Source organism: Piliocolobus tephrosceles, chromosome 8 (genome assembly GCF_002776525.5).
Source record: "Piliocolobus tephrosceles isolate RC106 chromosome 8, ASM277652v3, whole genome shotgun sequence".
Taxonomy (NCBI): Eukaryota; Metazoa; Chordata; class Mammalia; order Primates; family Cercopithecidae; genus Piliocolobus; species Piliocolobus tephrosceles.
Genome location: NC_045441.1, coordinates 38,326,721 through 38,346,016, shown reverse-complemented (window position 1 = coordinate 38,346,016; position 19,296 = coordinate 38,326,721). Strand labels below are relative to the sequence as shown.

At 36.3% G+C, this 19,296-nt stretch overlaps 1 protein-coding gene across 2 annotated transcripts in view; it reads left to right on the top strand.

Annotated features, from left to right (window-relative positions):
- The window catches only part of ZPBP (zona pellucida binding protein), a 153,503-nt gene that overhangs the window by 91,692 nt on the left and 42,515 nt on the right, over window positions 1–19,296 (top strand). For both annotated transcript variants that reach the window (XM_023232045.2, XM_023232046.2), the window contains exon 7: window positions 17,712–17,889. In XM_023232045.2, the coding sequence (XP_023087813.1) occupies window positions 17,712–17,889 (178 nt within the window). The remainder of the gene's footprint in view (window positions 1–17,711; window positions 17,890–19,296) is intronic.

Below are 19,296 nucleotides of genomic sequence, written 5' to 3'. Positions count from 1 at the left end.
TCCATCAGTGACAGACTGGATTAAGAAAATGTGGCACATATACACCATGGAATACTATGCAGCCATAAAAAAGGATGAGTTTGCGTCCTTTGTAGGGACATGGATGCAGCTGGAAACCATCATTCTTAGCAAACTATCACAAGAAGAGAAAACCAAACACCGCATGTTCTCACTCATAGGTGGGAACTGAACAATGAGCTCACTTGGACTCGGGAAGGGGAACATCACACACTGGGGCCTATCATGGGGAGGGGGGAGGGGGGAGGGATTGCATTGGGGAGTTATACCTGATATAAATGATGAATTGATGGGTGCTGACGAGTTGATGGGTGCAGCACACCAACATGGCACATGTATACATATGTAACAAACCTGCACGTTATGCACATGTACCCTAGAACTTAAAGTATAATAAAAATAAAAATAAAAAAAATAAAAATGAAAATAAATAAATAAATAAATTATTTTCCTTTTGCTATATATAGGTGTAAATTGTTCTTTTTCTAAGTATTTAGGTTGTAAAGGTAGGTTATTGATTTGAAATGTTTATTCCTTGTGTAAGCATTTATAGTTATAAATTTCCTTCTAAACATTGCTTTAACTGAATCCCATAAATTTCCCTTGTGCTTTCTTCTCTGACCCTTTCATGTTTAGGGATATCTTGTTTAATCAATATATGTGGATTTTCCAGTATTTAATCATATTAAATTAGAAATGGAAAATTGATTGGAAAGGATACTTTGTATTATTTCAACCTTTTATATTATAAATATTTGTTTTGTGGTTTTACATATGGTGTGCCCTGGAGAATGTTCCATGTGCACTTTAGGAAAAAACAGTATTTTGTCATACTGGGTGGAGTGTTCTGTGCATCTTTTAGGACCAGTTGGTCTATGGTGTTGTTCGGATTCTCTGTATGTACTGATCTTCTTTTTGGTTGTTCTGTTCATTGTTAAAAGTTGGGTATTTTTGTTGTGTATTTCTCTCTTCAATTCTGTCCATGTTTGTTCCATATCTTTAGGTGTTCTCATGTTTGGTATATATATATTTATGATTATTATAGCTTGTTGTTGATTTGGCCCTTTCATCGTTATATAATGTTATAATGCTATGTCTCCTGTAACCATTTTTGACTTGTCTGTTTTTTTCTGATATTAGTATGCTCTTTTTTGGATACTATTTTCCAAGGAATATCTTTTTCCATCCTCTCACTTCAACCTATATGTATTTTTAAATCTAAAGTGAATTTCTTATAGAAAGCATATAGCTAGAACCTGATATTAATGTAGGCAAAACATACACATACACACACACACACACACACACATTGTTATGAAGTTTAACTGATTTATATTTAATGTAATTACTATTAGGGAAGAACTTACTATTGACATTTTGGGGTTTTTTTTTGGTATGTCTTAGAGCTTTTTTACCCCTCTTTTCCTCCCTTACTGTCTTCCTTTTTGTGTAGTTGATCTCCCACAGTGCCATGCTTTGTTTCCCTTCTCATTTCCTTTTGTGTATATTGTATAGACATTGTGTTTGTGATTGCTTGGGGCATTAGATAGAACATCTTAAAGTTATAACTATCCATTTTAAACTGATAACAACTTAATGTCAGTCACATGTAAAATCTATGCTTCCTTACAGCTCTGCGCCCTCCCATTATATTTTGATGTCACAAATTACAATTTCGTATTCTGTGTGCCAATTAATATAAATTCATGCTTTTGGTTTTTAAATCTTTTAAGAGTTAAAAATTGACTTACAAACCAAAATTTCAACAATGCAGGGTTTTATATTTTTCTACATGTTTTTGTTTACAGAATTACTTTATATTTTTGTAAGACTTTGATTTATTCTCTAGAGACCTTTCATTCCAAGTAGACACACTCTGCTGGTGGTAATGAACTTCCTCAGTTGTTTATCTGAAAATACTCTGATTTCTCCTTCATTCTTTGAAGGACAGTTTTGTTATATATGTATAATTTACAGTTGACAGCATTTAAATTTTTTTTTAGCACTTGAAATATATCATCCTACTATCTTCTGGCCTCCATGGTTTCACTAAGAAATCAGTCAGTGATCTTACAGAGTTTCTCTTGTATATGACAGGTCAGGTTTCTCTTGCCCTTTTTTTTTTTCAATGATTCAGTTGTTTTCTTTGACAGTTTAATGATAACTTCTGCTTCTATTGTATTTTTAAATTATTCCTACTTAGCGTTCACTGAGCTGTATGTATTTGTGTGGCCATTTCTGTCTGTATAAATTTGGAAAATTGTGAGCCATTATTTATTTAAATAAACTCTCTGCCCTATTCTCTCTCTCTTCACCTTGGATTCCCATAATGCTTATGTTGATCAACTTGATATGGTATCTCACATATCACTTAGGTTCTATTCGTATTTCTTCATTTTTTCTTCTTTTTCCTCCACAGATGCTAATTTCAAATGACCTGTTTTCAATTTGACTGATTGTTTCTTCTGCTTCGTTGGTTCTGCTATTGAATCTCTGTAGCAATTAATTTTTCACTTCAGTTATTGTACTTGTAACCTCCAGAATTTCTGTTTGGTTTTATTATTTCTGTCTATTTGTAGATTGTGTTAGGGTTTTCCGGAGGGACAGAACCAACAGGATATATGTCTATATAATAGGGAGTTTATTAGGGAAGATTGGCTTACAGAATTATAAGGCAAAATCCAATGGAAGGCTCTCTGCAAGCTGGGGAAAGACAGAAGCCAGTAGTGGCTCAGTCCTAGTACGAAAGACTCAAAACCAGGGAGGCCAACAATGTAGCCCTCAGTCCGAGGCCAAAGGCCTGAGAGTTCCTGGAAGACTGCTGTTGCAGGTCCCAGTCCCTGAGTCCAAAGGCTGAAAAACCTGGAGTTTGACATCCCAGGGCAGGAGGAAAGAAGGCAAGCTTCTGGCATGGGAATTTAAAAAAAAGAGAGCTAGAGGACTCAGCAAGCAAACTTTTCCCACTTTCTTCCACCTTCTTTGTTCTAGCTGTGGCGGCAGCTGAACAAAGTGCCCACTCACTTTGAGGATAGGTCTTCCTCTCCAGGTCGCCTGACTCATATGTCAGTCTCTGCTGACAACACCCTCACAGACACACCCAGAAAAATGCTTCACCAGCCATCTAGGCATCCCTCAATGCAGACATGCTCATGTTGTTATTATTATTCTAATTTTGCTCATAAACTGCTTTCCTGATTTTGTTCATCTATCCATGTTCTCTTTTATGTAATTAAGCATATTTAGGGAAATTTGTAAAAATTATTTATCAATTCAGTAAGAGATGTGTGTTTTTTAGGGTTGGTTTCTGAAGATTTATTTTTATCTTTGGAATGTGCCATTTTTTTCCTGTTTCTTTATATACTTTGTAAACATTTGTTGAAATTTGAGTGTTCAACAAATAGCCACTTTTCCTTGTCTCTGTGGACTGGCTTAGTGCAGGAGAAGTACTTCCCCAGTCACTCCATTATATGACTTCTGGGTCCCTTCAAACTTTTTCTGCAGTTTCTAGCACACCACATCACCTGCCTTTGCTGTCAGTGGCCTCCAATCTGCTATCCAAACTATGCCACTGTTTCTATCAGCTCTCCAGGTCAGGTGAGACAGAAATTAGTCTCTCAAGTAGTTCCCCAGACCAGCTAGAATGCTGTAAGAACATTCCACACCTTTTCTTCTCTCCCTAGGTAGGAATGAAGAATTGGGCATCCTCACGTCAACTGCACTGTTCTGTGCTACTGGAGGTGAGGTGGGATAGTCCGAGCTAGAGTGAGCAAAATGTAATGACATTTTCTACTCTTCTAATTGCAGCTCTTTCTTGGTCAAGCATTAAAGTTAGGTTCTGCAGCTTCTTAGCTGGTTTCTAGAGTTCTTACAAAGCCACTTTAATCCATGTATTATTGTTTATTCAGAGTTTCCACGGGGGGAAAAGGACATGAAACTTCCTAGTCTGCTGTCTTATTGATGTTACTTCATGTGGAATTTTTATTTCATTTTCAAATCAAATTAGAATCCAGAAGAATCAACTCATAATAATTCTATATTAACAGTATATTTATAGTGTTAATATAATATATAGTGTGTATATATATATTATATATAATATAAAATATAGTGTATTTCCCATACCATTCTCAGTGCTGGTATATCTTTTAGGGTTTTTCCTTCCAAACAAGTAGGAATTAGCAAATTGTGTCTGTAAAATGATTTCTGTTTTAGCTTGGGAATAACGCATTGCATTTTTGCATGGATGAGAACATACAGTAACTTTTAACCTTAGTTTCAGATTTTTTGGTAACATATCAATTATTTTATCAATAAATGTTTTATGCCAAATACTATGATTTTTACCTTGCTGCGTGCTGGGAATTTTGATATTCTTATAAATGTTCCTGAGCTTTGTTCTGGAATACAAGTTATTTGGAAAACAGCTTGATTCATTCAAGTATTGCTTTTTTGACTTCTAAAGTAGGATCTGAGCAGTGTGTTTAGGCTAGATCTAATTATTCCTTACTTCTAAGACAAGACCTTTATGCTTTAGAAGTCCTGTGAATTTTTAGCTTTTCTATTCTGGGTACTATTAAGTAGCATTTCTGACCTGGTATGATCTTCAGATACTTTATCCTTCTGGGTAGTTCTTTTTAGGTCTTGGGAAAATTCTGTACATTTGCTGAGGAATACTCAGCTAAATACATGAGGATGAGCTGGGTGTAGTGGCTCATAACTGTAATCTTAGCACCTTAGGGAGGTTGAGGCAGGGGACTCGCTTGAGCCCAGGAGTTCACGACTAGCCTGGGAAACGTAATGAGACCGTGTCTGATATGATTTGGTTGTGTTCCCACCCACATCTCACCTTGAGTTGTAATAATCTCCACATGTCAAGGGCAGGGCCAGGTGGGGATAATTGGATCATGGGGGCAGTATTTCCCATACTGTTCTCATGGTAGTGAATAAGTCTCATGAGATTTGATGGTTTTATAAGTGAGAGTTCTCCTGCACAAGCTCTCTTGCCTGCTGTCATATAAGATGTAACTTTGCTCCTCCTTTGCCTTCCATCATGATTGTGAGGACCCCCACCCATATGGAACTGTGAGTCAATTAAACCTCTTTCCTTTATAAATTACCCAGTCTCAGGCATGTCATTATTAGCAGTGTGAGAACAGACTAATACACTATCTACAAAACATTAAAAATTAGCCATGTATGGTAGCGTGTGTTCCTGTAGTCCCAGCTATTTAAGAGGCTGCCTTGGTTGTGCCACTGCATTGCAGCCTGGGTGACAGAGCAAGACCTATCTAAAAAAATACATGCATACATTCATACAAAATAAATATTAATACTTGAGGATAACCCTCATAGTTCTGAGGACTCACTCTATGCAGCTGTCTCTTCTTTTTTACATTTTACTACTAACAATAGTCATGTTGGCATATTCCCAGATTCTAATTTCCATCTTTTCAAGTCAGGGGTCCTCCTGGGTTTCCCATCATTACCACAGCTAAAACTTGTTCAAGGTAGCAAGGTAAAGTATTCAAACACCTCACCTTATTTGTTTTTGCTCTGAAGGAATGGATTATTCTCCTTCATTGCAAGATGCCCAATGTCTGTCTTGTAAACTATTGTTTCATATATTTTGTCTGTTTTTTGTTTATATCAAGCGGCAGTCCCTGTTACTCATTATTGGCCAGAGGCAGAAGTTCTCAGTAATTTTATGTTCCTTGCATTACCAGATACAAAAAAGAGGAACAGATTTTCTTAAGTTTTTTCCCCCACCTATATGTATAACAAATGAAAAACTGATGGAAGTGGAAAGAATAAGGAAAAGGTGTTCAATTATTTCTGCCTTATATTGTTTAAAGTTTTTGTCTCTAAGCATTAAAAAGCCTCCAGGAGAAAATTTTAGGTTTCTGTCATAGCAAATACTGTACAACTCATAAGGTGAGGTTCTTTGAAGTCTCTGATTTTATCATGGTAAAATTTTGTAGAACTTCCCCAGAAGTTTCATGTTCTTCACTTTTGCACAATAAGGTGAAAGATTAGTTTATTAGTTTTTATTAGATTTATTGATAAGACATTTTATGTGTCAGAGACTGAGAAATAAATCTGATTAAAATTTGGGGACCTTCTACCTCAGTAAAATTTCTAGGGGTTCAATGGTATGAGGCCTTTTGAGATAACACAGGGCGAAGAGTATGTTGTTGCATCTGGGTCCTCCTTCAATCAAAAAAGGGGTACAATGCCTAGTAGGCTTATTATATTTTAGAGGCAACATATCCCTCATTTGGATGTGTTACTCTGGTACATTTACATAGTCACCTGATAGCTGGTAAGTCTGATGGGCCCAGAACAAGAGAAACGGATCTACAATAATTCTAGGCTGTTGTACAAGCTGCTGTGCCATGTAGTCTATATGATCCAGCAAATCCAATGGTGGTTGAAGTATCAGTGGCTGATAAGGATGCTGCTTGGAGCCCTTGACAGGCCCAAATATGTGAATCATGTCACAGACTTTTAGGATTTTGGAGCAAGGCCCTGACATCTTCTGATAATAACTCTCCTTCAGAGAGACAGCTTCTTCTACAGGGTCTTAGGAAATATTGAATGCTTGACCATGGTCTACCAGGTTACTATGTGACCTGAGCTACCCATCATGAACTGGGTGTTAGCTAGCCCACTAAGCCATAAAGTTGATCATGCACAACAACACTTATCAGATGGAGATGGTGTTCACTTGATTGGGCCTGAGCAGACCTTGAAGCACAAGTAAATTAATGAAGAAGTGGCTCAAATGCCCATGATCCCCATTCCTGCTACACTGCTTCTCTCTCCCAGTCTGTACCTATGGCTTCATGGTGAGTTCTCTATGATCAATTGACAGAGGAAGAGCTCAGGCCTGGTTTACAGATGGTTCTCAACAATATGCAGGACCACCCAAAGGTGGACAGCTGTTGGACTACAGCCTCCTGCCTGGGACAACCCTGAAGGACAGTTGTGAAGGAAAATCTCAGTGGGGAAAACTTTGGGCAATGCATCAAAATTGTGCAATTGGAAGGAGTAACGGCCAGATGTGGTACTATATATTCATTCTTGGGCTGTCGCCAGTGGTTTGGCTGGATATTCAGAGACTTGGGAAGATAATGATTGGAAATTGGGTGACAAAGATACTTGGAGAAGAGGAATGTGGAAAGACCTCTTTGAATGGGCAGAAAGTGAAGATATGTGTGTCCCATGTGAATGTTCATGGGTGACCACAGCAAAGGAGAATTTTAATAAGGCAGGGGATGGGATGACCCCTTCTGTGGATACTAATCAGCCACTCTCCTCAGCCACCACAGTCATGTCCCAATGTGCTCATGAACTGCATGGCCGTGGTGGTGGGCATGAGATTATGCATGGGTTCAGCAATATGGATTCCCATTCACTAAGGCTAGTATGACTGTGGCCACCATTAAGTGCCCAGTCTGCCAACAACAGAAACCCACACTGAACCCTGTTACATGACACCATTCTTCATGGTGATCAACCAGCTACCTGGTGACAGGTTGATTACATTAGGCCCCATTCATCAGTGAATGGGAAGATTTTTGTTCTAAGTATTTCTTACTTAATGTTATTACAGATATTTTAAAATTTTATTGTATAATTGCTTCTACTATAGAGAAAAACATTTATTGTTCATAGACTATAGTTGGTGTCTATTTTTCAATCCAGTTAACAATCGGTTCATTTTAATTGGAATGTGTAAATCAATTGCATTTAATTTCATTATCCATATATTTGGATTTAAATCCACCACCTTTCCATTTTTTTCTGTTTTTCCTATCTGTTCTTTGTAGCCCTTTTCCTTTTATTTTGCCTTCTTTAGATTGTGTCTTTTAAAAATGATTCCTTTTCATAGCTCTACCTTGATAGTTTATTATTTACATATCAGAATTATTACTCTATATGGATTGAATGTCAGCATTCTCTTCTGTATAATTTATCCTGGTTTTCTGTTCTTCAGATTTTCCTCTTTTAATTGATTAAACATTTTTTACCTTATTTTTTCTGTTGTTTAATGTTGTACACTTTAAATATTTATTTTAGTGGTTTTGCTTCAAGTTTTAACATATATACTAGGCAGCAGTACTGAAAGTTAGTTTATTTTACACTCCTGAAAAATATAAGGCCTTAAGAACCTTTAACTTTCCTGACTTGCTTTTATCTTTGATTGTTTTAGTTTCTAGTATTTGAGTTCTATTCTTTTTATTTTTCTACTTATTATTGAGATTGTTTCAGAATATCAGTGTCTGTTTAGATTTACCCACAATTTTATTTATTTGCTTTTCTTCTTATATTTTCGTCCTTCCTTCTCTTGTCATTTTTCTTTCAAAATTTATTGTGCTTCCCAGATCTGAGTATTCATTGGCTGTCAGCAGTTAAGAAAATTTTTCAGCCAGGATTGTTTTGAAAATTCCCTTTTCTACATTTGCTTTTGTGTTCAGCAGTACACTTGCAATAAATACATTTTATGTAAATTATATCTCAATGAAGTTATCTAAAATAATGAAATTTCTATTCACTATAATTTGGATTTTCTCATTGATTTCTCCATCTCTCTTTTGTAATATTCTTTTCTAGCTGTTTATGTTTTTCATGTTGAATATTATCTTCAGATATTCATTGTGTTTCATTGTTGTGGCTACATTTAGGTCTAATCTGCTGCTAAAGCTGTCCATTTAATTTTTAATTTCACTCCATTCATTATGTGTATTCAAACAATTTATTTTTCAAATGTGTTTTCTCTCTTTTCATGATATAAATTACCTTATGTTTTCGTTCCATTTTAAGGTTATATATTTTAAAATATACTTTTAAAGTCATTCTGTATTTTACATAACTGATATTCAATTATATGAATTGCTTGATGATCTAATTTGGCTGTTGTGGCTTCAACTGTTTCTTCATTTCACTATTTACTTCATAATTCCAGTTGATAAAGTCATGCTTTTTAGACCTTTATCAGTAAGTAGATAGCGACTTTTGTCTAAGAATTCACACTGGAGATTTTCTCCTCCAACCTCTCTACCCTCCCTGCCTCTACCACCCTCTAAGAATCCTTGTTTTCTCCCGTTTCTAATCAGTTTTCTTTGTCCACTGTGAATTAGGGACATAGCCATCATTAGGTTTGTAGTTTTCCCCTCAGTTTTAGCTCTCATCTCTTTTTCCTTTTTCTCTCCCTTCCTTCCTACATTTTTGCTTTTCTTTTTCCCTTTCCCTCTCTTTCTTCCCTTTCTTTCTCCCACCCTCTCTCATTGTAGAAATGTGACTATACAAAATATTTGTTTCAATTAGATGATTGTTGACAGAAGGTTTTTTCAAGGTATCTAGTACACCACAAGGTTAAAAATGGACATTTTTTTTCCTTTTTTTAAATTTCATTTCTACCTGCCTACTCTCTGTCTCATCTGCTTTTTTCAATGAGAAATATACTACTTAAAAGAACTTAATATACCAGTTTACATCTCTAATAATTTCAAGATGTAGATTACAATTTGTCTTTAATCTTTCTTTTGAAGAGCCTAATTTTCTAGTGCAAGTTTTAGTTTCTGGAGAAAAAAGCATAGTGAAGAATGGATTGTTTCGCTTTTTGCTTCAGGATTGAAGTTGTCCCCACATTGCAAAGTGAAAATTTTCTGATCTGAAGTTTTAGGATTAATTGTTTCTTAGGAGTGAATTCCAACTTTCATAAAATCCAAATTGTTATATAATCCTTACTTTCTTCCTCATTCCTTTGCTTTTGCTCTCAAATTTAGCTCTACCTCATATATCTCTAATATGAGATCTCATATCAGTAGTATGAGATCACATTATTCCTGTTCTGATGTTCCTAACGAGTGAGGGACAATTTTGAGTTTCTGATTAATCATTTTTATAGTTATCTGTAGAGACTTTATGTTATAAAGTCTGTACACCCCTACCTCTTATTTGCATTCTGAGCATCAAAATAATCCCTTTTCTATAAAAATTCCCATTTCTTTCCAGTTCATTCAAGACACTTTATGTTTCCATCTCCTTTTAAAAATTATTTTTCCAACCCCTTTTGATTATTATCGTCATTTATCCCAGAGATTCCCAAATATAGGTGTTAATCAGAGATATTCAAAGAACTCTATTTTTTAGGTATAATATCTGTAACACCTTGTAAATACTAGTTCTCTCCTAGTGGATATTTGAACCTTAAGGACTGTAATCTTGTATGATATCTGTTGCCTATCCTAAAACACCCATAATGCTAGTTGCTACCTTCTTGTTAGACTAATTAATTAACTAATCTTTTTAGACTTCTTGTTAGGTTTGTTAGACCAATCTAGAACATATATTAAAGCTGTTCCAGTCATGTTTATTCACAATGAGCTTGGCATGGTCAGTAGGACAGATTGTAGTAATAAAAATAAGCTGTTCATTTTCATGCAAGAATGTATACATTTTACAGATTGCTCATTGTTGACACAGTAAGTTTTTTTTGTTTCCTGAACCATTGACCAATTGTTGTAAAACATAATCCCCCTCATATATACTTAATCCTTCTATAAAGCTTTTCTTTTCAGGGGGCTTTTTTTCAAAGGAGTCCTAGGGTTTTAGCGTGTATTCCAAAGAGGTACAGACTGAAGATGAATGGCTACCCATCTCGAAAGAGGAGAGAGACTCATCCCAGTTTCCCTTCTCTTCCTAGTGAATACCCAGAGTATGTGAGAGAGAGAAAGTGAGGCATCCCTATTTCTTTCATCTGTCCTTGTATCCCTGAGTCTGGTGACTGTGACAGGGTGCTGTCCATGGGTGTCAAAGTGGCTTTCACCCATGTTAACAGAGGGTGCCCAAGGGGGTGGGAATATCTGCTCTTACCCACATATGCCCTATCCCCTTTGCTGTCAGTAGCCTTTGAGTTTTCTAGACTTCATTTATGCCATGGATACTAGCATGGCATTTATCCATTAAATGGGAGACTTGGCTTAATCAACAGGAATTAGTCATGCTTACCTGCTCTGTGCCTTTTAACTTCCATTATTGTCTGCCTCTGGATCCCTTAGATCCAGTTCTCTTCCTAGGGCTTTGACCTGAAGCTTGGAATTGAATTTGGGACAAAAGTGTGTTTTGGGGGAGATGGCATGGACTCTTTATCATAAGCTGAATGCTAAGGTGAAGCTGTAAAATTGAGTCCTCTTCCAACAAAGGAGAGAAAAGGATATCCTGTGACATGCCAAGAAAACTGGTGGCTATAGTTACGCCTGCTAAGATTTGGGTGATGGGTCTTGACTTTGGCTCCATTAAGGAAAACTCCAGGTGATGAGCACCCTATTTATTCCTTTCACATGGCAGGATTTTCAGGATACTTGCTCAGAACTAGAATATTGATCCAGATTTTTACATTGCCCATACCCTTTTTTCCCTTCTGGTCTGCAGTCAGAGATTGCTGGTTGTTTCACAGGAATAAGCAGGGTTACTCTAAAATGTAGGCAAAAACTTAAAAGCAACTAATGAGTGTAGATTTTCATGACAAATGTATGATATGTTTTGAAACAAAATTTCTCTCTCTCTAGTCCTCATTTTTGTTAAAAATAAATCATAATAGGAATAACTTGTTTGCAAAATAGACTTCAGTCTTATACTTGGCCTGATTATTTGCATAAAGTGCAGCAAGAATAATTATTTTTACATAGACCTTTTAGATCTGCTTTGATGGAACTCTGTTCCACAAGGAATCTCAGATAGGACTTTGTAAAGCCAAGCCCAGCCATGGGTTTGTACCCTCAAACCTGTGAGTTGGGCAAACTCCTCTCTTTTTGAGGTTCCTAGAGCATGGGGTTCTTGGGCTTGTTAGAAACTGACATTCTTTACTCACCGCAGATTAGGAACCCCATACAGGGACTGTGTACACAAGGGATGAGGCCATTTCCTCCCATGGGACTTTTATCAGCTCTGCAAGTTGAGCTTGATTCCTTAAATGGAAGCATACCCTTCCAGTCAAAGCTTTGGTAAAACAACCAGTTTCTCCAATTATGTTCCTGTTGCAAAAGAAAATGGATTCTTATTGCACTGATGCAAACAACTATATTGGCATAAGTTAAGAATACTCAGAACTAGTTTCCCAATTCTGAAGAAGCCATGCAGAGACAGAGAGACAAATATGCTCCAAATTTTGTTCATAGGAGTATAACTTACTCAGTTATTAAAGGTCGTAAATAACTCAAAATAAGCTTCCTTGACTCTGAAAAACAAAACAAAGATCAGCAATGTTCCAATCAAAAGTCATTACTGAAAACCTTACTTCAGTTTTCTATTAGTTCAGTCCATTCAGTTAACTCTTGTTTTGCTTGATATTTGTGAACATTTCAGCTCTTCATGAGTCCTGTATGTTTTTCCTTTATTCCAATGTCACAATCTCCAAAGTTTTCAGAATCCTGCATTTGAGACCACCTGTCAGAGTTTTGTGACTGATTATAAACAATCCTTTGAAGAGGATTAAAATAAGACAACAATTTTCTGTGAATAACAAAATATCCGTGGTAGTTACAGTTAGAAACATGATTAACAAAGAAATTTGGTTATCTCTGTGGTTCATAATACCTTAGCATAATGACCTTAATTGTGATTGATAGCGTATACTCAGAATTTTAGAAATCCCATACAATTTTGGAACATATATTAACACTATTACATAAAATATAACCTAAATTACAGATTAAGCATCATTTTGACAATCCCATGTACCTAAGCATGTCAGATAATCCTGTTTACCACTCTTCTAGATGCTTCAGGGGCCCTCTGTAGCATCTGAAAGCTAGGTGTCAGGAAATACAATTTTTGAAACTGAAGTTTGATTTGGGGAGGCCTGTTAAGTATGTTAGAGGTTTAAAACACTTGAAGATATGAAATAATTCCAAATTTCCATATTATTTATTTTTCTAAAGCGATGACTTAGGATTTTTTTTTAAAAGCAAAAATCTCTTATAACCCTTTACAGATTTAGCTAAAGAGCAGATTAGTGCATCAAGAGTATTTTGTTGTGCTTTTATTTTAATGCTTAATTTACAGACAAACCATATAATACCCTGTTGAGTTTAGTTAATGTATTCACACATGAGATTTCTTTTGTAAGATTAATTTTTACAGTTTTTCCAAAACTTGTTTGAACTTTTAGCTTTATCTTATCGAATTCAAAACAATCCTAAATTAACCCTAGTCAAAAATTTACATTTTGACAACATCTGCATTTTACCAGTAATCTTTAAGACTGTTTTTATTTTTCAAAAATTAATGTCATGTGAACTCAAAGGTACCACGATTTTATTTTCCTTTTAAAAAATATTTGATCCAAGTGTTTATCATTCTTTAAGTCAGTTAATTAGAGCTCTTTTTTAATAGACATCACACACACACATACACACATGCACACTCACACACGAAACACATATATAACTACACGGAAAGGCAGAAGAAGATTCAGTAACTATAAGACTTTTTGTTTGCCAATCTCCTCATTGGATTATTGGCCTCTGGATGGAACTCTCTAAGGCTAGGAAAGGCTTAAAGCAAGGCTAGGAAAGCATGCAGTTTCCAGGGCCTAATAAACAGGTATAGCTGGGAGATAAAAACAGATTTTGAGAGGGATCTATCCACCTCTAATTCCTGGGGCTTCTTTAAGAAAACAGAGGTCTCTCCCAAAATGGAATTTGTGGCACCTTTTCTGTTTTTCCCGAGGAGTCTCAGGCCATGAGAAATTATCTTAGGGCCTCTCATGCATGCATTAAGACAGGCAAGGCAAAATGGAGAAAAATAGTTTAGTCAGCTGAGAAAAAAATCTTTTTCCGGAAAAATAAAGTTCAAGAGGAGAAAAACATAAAGGCCTTTTAAATATACTTATGACTTGGATATCCATTTTGAATTAAGCTGAGTGCTCTTTAAAAAAAATCCTTTTAAATCCCTTATTTCTTGACTTTATCCATGCCAAACAGCCAATATTTGTAGCTTTGAGACTTTATCAAAGATAATCTCCCAGGTGCTCAGAGAGGAAAATTCAAGGCGGTTGGTGGAGGGTAAGAGAATCAACAAATGTCAAAGGTCACACAGATAGCAAACCAGAAAGGACTCACTCCCCTAAGCTAAGATTTGAACCCAGGCCGCCACTGTAAAATGTTAGAGGCTAAAACAAAGCACTGCCACCTGCTTACAGTAAGGGCATGTTTCCAAGAACATAAAACAAGATGAAGGCCTGCAGCGAAGTTTGCCACTGACCAGTTTACCAGACTGGCTTTAATAGAGGGCCTGTGGAGTCCTGGGCCCATACCCCATCCTTAGGTACCCCTCTTTTTGACAGAACCGTAAAGACATGTAAAGTACTCCAGATTGGCTGTAACTTATGACCAGCCTCACAAATCCTTTTTCATACATAAAACTTTATGGAGAATATAAACAGTGATAGTTGGGGTCCTGGCCTAGTAAAATGTCTTCTGAAAGGAAAAAAGCCTTTTGTGTAAAAGTTAACTCTTGACTTGGTGGAGACAAAAAAAAAAAAAAAAAAAGAAAAGAAAAACAGCTTAAAGTTCAGGGCTGTGTTAACTGGGGGAAGAACCTCTTATGCAAATGGTTTCCTCCAACAAGGAGGGGAACTTAATTGCCGTTTCCTCCCTGGGGCTGGAACAGAGCTAGACTTCTTGGCCAGGGGAAGGGAAGACACTGTGGACACACATGTGGCAGGGAATGCTGGCCAGCCTGCATCGCAGGAGTCTTTGGGCATGGGCCCCAGCCCCAGCTGGGAGGGAAGGGGGAACGGGTGCTGCTGCTTGCCTTTTAGTCCCATGGGTGCCTGCGGCCATTGGGGTGGGGTGGTGCCATTACAGTCCTGAAAAAAAGAAGGAAAATGCCATAGAAAAGGCTAGGTTAGACAAGGTTGACATTCCTGACCCCCAAGAGCAACAGTGGGTAGGGGATGCAGTTTTTTCTACTCTCAGAAGTCCAAGGACCAAAAGGCTCAGATACAAGGGGAGAAAAGATGCTTTGGTCTGCATTTTACTCACCTTTCCTCATGTCCCCACATGGGCCACCAAAATGATGCAAGATATTTTGCTCCTTAGTTCAGCTAAAATCCAGGTCCTTATCACACAACCAGGAAAAATTAGGCATATGGACTCTTTGAAAGTTTGAGGAGAACGGAATTTATTAAAGAAAGAACTCAGTGAGAAAAAAAGGGGTTCTGCCAGCAGGCTTCCAACTCACAGATTGAATACCAGGTCACCACACATACGAGCTGAAGAGGCCAGGACCCTTCTCACTGCCTAAGGTATGAATCCCCACTGGCTGCACCCCATTTTCCCAGTGTGCAGGCAGGCCCCCAGTCTGTTGCCAGCATGCACAGACAAGGTCCTGGGCACGTTCCCACATCTGCACAAAAGCATCTGATGTAAACACTTGTGGGGCAGGTCGGGGGTTCTCCAGGGATCCTCCCTTATCTGCCTCCTGCATCTATCACTAGGTTTTCTCAGGTCTAACTTCATTTAGGTTTTTTTTTTTTTTTTTTCCATGGGGTATTAGAAGCCTAATTAGGCTCTGTATGACCTAATCTGAGTGATTAGGAGTGTGTCTCCTGATAGTTTTAATTATAGTCTCAAATTTAAATGCGATTACTTTCATAACACATTTATACATATTTTGAATATCTTTTATCTGAAATGGTTGGAACCAGAAGTATTTTAGATTTCAGATATTTTCAGATTTTGAAATACAGTAAGTCTTCCTTCACTTAATTTCATCAATAGACTTCTGGAGACTGCAACTTTAAGCAAAATGACATGTAACAAAACAACTTTTACTACAGGCTAAATGATATAAATGAGAGTTAAGTTCCTCTGGCATATTTCTGGTTGCAAAAATATAACCACATTTTGAAATAAAGACCCAAAACACTTCTAATATTAAACATTGAAATAAATGTGAGAAATACATATATTTAAGAAAGAGTAATGAAAACAAAGTATGATAATTATTTACTTGTTCCAGTTCAGTGTCACTGGTGGCTTTAGCCTATTCAGGTAGCTCAGGACTCAAGGTGGGAACCAATGCTAGACAGGATACCATTCCATCACAGGGTGCACTCACACACATCCACACTTACTCCTAGGGGGACAATTTAGCCATGCCAATTAATGTAACATGCATCTTTGAGATGTGGGAGGAAACCAGAGTACCTGGAGAAAACTCATGCAGACATGGGGAGAACATGCAGACTCCATGTGCACAGTGGCCTAGCTAGGAAGCATTTTTTTTTCCTCTTCAACATTATAACAAAATGACATTGAAGGAAAGGATATTATTTGAGGACCTGCTGTACTTGCATATATACAATGAGATATGGAGATGGAACCCAAATCTAAATAGAAAATTTATTTATGTTTCATATATACCTTATACTAGTGGTCCCCAATCCCCAGGCCTTGGACTAGTACCAGTCCATGGCCTGATAGGAAACAGGCCACACAGCTGAAGGAGAGTGGCAGCAAGCGAACATTACTGCCGGAGCTCCACTTCCTGTCAGATCAGTGACAGCATTAGATTCTCATTGGATCACAAACCCTATTGTGAACTCCACATGCAAGAGATCTAGGTTGCACGCTCCTTATGAGTATCTTAATGCCTGATGATCTAAAGTGGAACAGTTTCATCCCAAAAACATCCTGCCACCCTGGTCTGTGAAAAAACTGTCTTCCATAAAACCATTCCCTAGTACCAAAAAGGTTATGAACCACTGCCTTATACAGATAACCTGAAAATAATTTTATGCAATATTTTAAGTTTATGTATTAAACAGAGTTATTTTATCACCCTTTGTGGGTGTTTTTGCATGGGAGAATCTGGGCATTATAGAACTTGTAATGGAAGGAGTGTAACTTACAAGATTTTGGAAGAACTGAGTAGACATGAGGTGCACCATTAGTGGTTATAGATCAGCCTGTGTGGTCCATTTATCCCTGCTCCTGACTAGATTGGAGGTGCAAATTAGTGTGGGAGAATGGAGTAGAACTAACTAGCTTGTAGCAGTTTGAATTTATGCGTACCTCATACATGAATCATAGATTTTAGCAGTCAGAGAAGTCTAAGGCTCTTGTTAATTTTAGGAGGCAAGCCAGTATAATTATTACAAACATAAAGATAATTACAGATCAGAATGGTGCTTTTTTTTGACTTAATTTTTGAAACAGAGCTAGAAGTTGTAATGTGTTATATTTTTTCTTGTTTTTAAATTAATTTTTTCTTTGTGAAAAGAGTTGATGTTGTGCCTCAGGATAAGCTTCTTACGGATGCTTATAATATATTATTTTAAAGTACATTACATTTCTTATCATTCAATCAGTTTCAAAGAGCTTTCTTGATTTTGCTCATATACTTATCCATATATTATTCAAAATACAAAGGGACCAAAAAGTTTGGTTATATCTTCAAATGATTTCTTTGCATTGTAATTGGAAGTACATTTAGAAATATTTGATGTATATAGATGACATCTTTTCAGTTCTGTGTGTTTTATTTATATTCTATGAGTGCTAGAAAAAATAATGACCTTGAGACTTTGTTTTCTTCAAATTCTAAATCCACATGCATCCTTATTTGTTCTGAAATTACATTTTTTATGGCTAACAATTTATCAAATTGTATTTATATTTTAGGCTAAAAATCTCATAGAGAGATTCTTTAATCAACAAGTAGAAATTCTTGGCAGACGTGCAGAACAATTACCTGTAATATACTATATTGAAGGTACTCTCCAAATGGTTTGGATTAATCGCTGCTTTCCAGGGTATGGAATGAATGTCCAGAAACATCCAAAATGTCCTGAGTGCTGTGGTATGTAATGAATTACGATTTCAAGTTTTATATTGTTGAAAATTTACTTATTTTCATTAAGCCTAAGTGAATGCCTATCACTTATTTTTACCATCATTTAGGTATTTTTTCATAGTTTATTTAAAGTAGTATATTTGAAAAGACTATGTGAATCTAAAGATGTGAAAGAAAAAACAGTCTGGCTTAATTTTGGCCTTGGTATTAATATTACACCAAGGGAGTTTAGGATCACTAGGTAGTTATCTGGGAGGAAACACAAATAATAGTTATGAGTCACTTAGAGTTCCTGACTTTAAAAAAAGCCAATTAACCTATCTTTTAGAATCTATTATTGATGAGTTTAGGTTTGTATAGTCTACAGTAGACATCTTTGTGACTTTTTCCTTCCTTTTGAAATAAGTAAATGAATTGTTTTATTACCAATTGTTTTTTCTAACTTTTGGTCCTAGCACTACAGTATCTGAGCTGCTCTCTGATGTTTATTCTTTCTTTTTCATCTTTACTATAGAAGAGAGTTCTGTAGAGGCTGTTGATTTAGATTGAGCACATGAATTCAAAGTCTTTGCATTTCTATTATTGAGAGATTAATGGGCCGATTAATTTTCAGTCTTAAAAGAGTTTTAAAAATTTATACTGATGTCACTAAATTTATACCTGTCTTAGTCTGTTTCATATTGCCGTAAGAGAATACTTAAGCCTTGATAGTTTATAAAGGAAAAAAGTTTATTTGTCTCATGATTCTGATGGCTGAAAAGTTTGAGATTGAGCATTCAGTGAGGACCTTGGTCTGCTTCTACCTGTGGCAGAAGATGAATGTGAAGGGGAGCCTGAGTGTGCAGAAATCACATGGTGAGAGAGGAAGCCAGAGAGGGGGGCAGGTGCCAGCCTCTTTTGTGTAGCCATCTCTCACAGGAACTAATAGAATTAGAACTTGGTCACCCCTGAGGGAGGGTATTAATCTATTCATGAGAGATCTGCTCCCATGACCCAAACCTCTCCCACTACACCTTACATCCCAACACTGCCACATTTGGAATTAAATTTAAACATGAGATTTTATGGGAATAAGCAAACCATATCCAAATCATAGCAATATCATTCTCATTAAGTCACTTCTAATTGTTCTTTTCTCCTTTCTTTCTGCAATTTAAGTTAGATTAAAAGCCTTTTCATAAAATAGACCACTAAATATTCCTTTTACTTTGTTTTATTTGATTTGGCTAGAGTTATCTTTATAACATTTTGTGTTTCGTTATTGTTTAAATATATGAACTTTCAAAAAAATACAGTACCAAAATATATTATGAAATAGAATACAAATTAAACAAATAACTTCCAACTGTTAACTTTGTAACTATTTTTAAAATCGTGATTATATATATTATTTTATATATATAAAAAGCACTG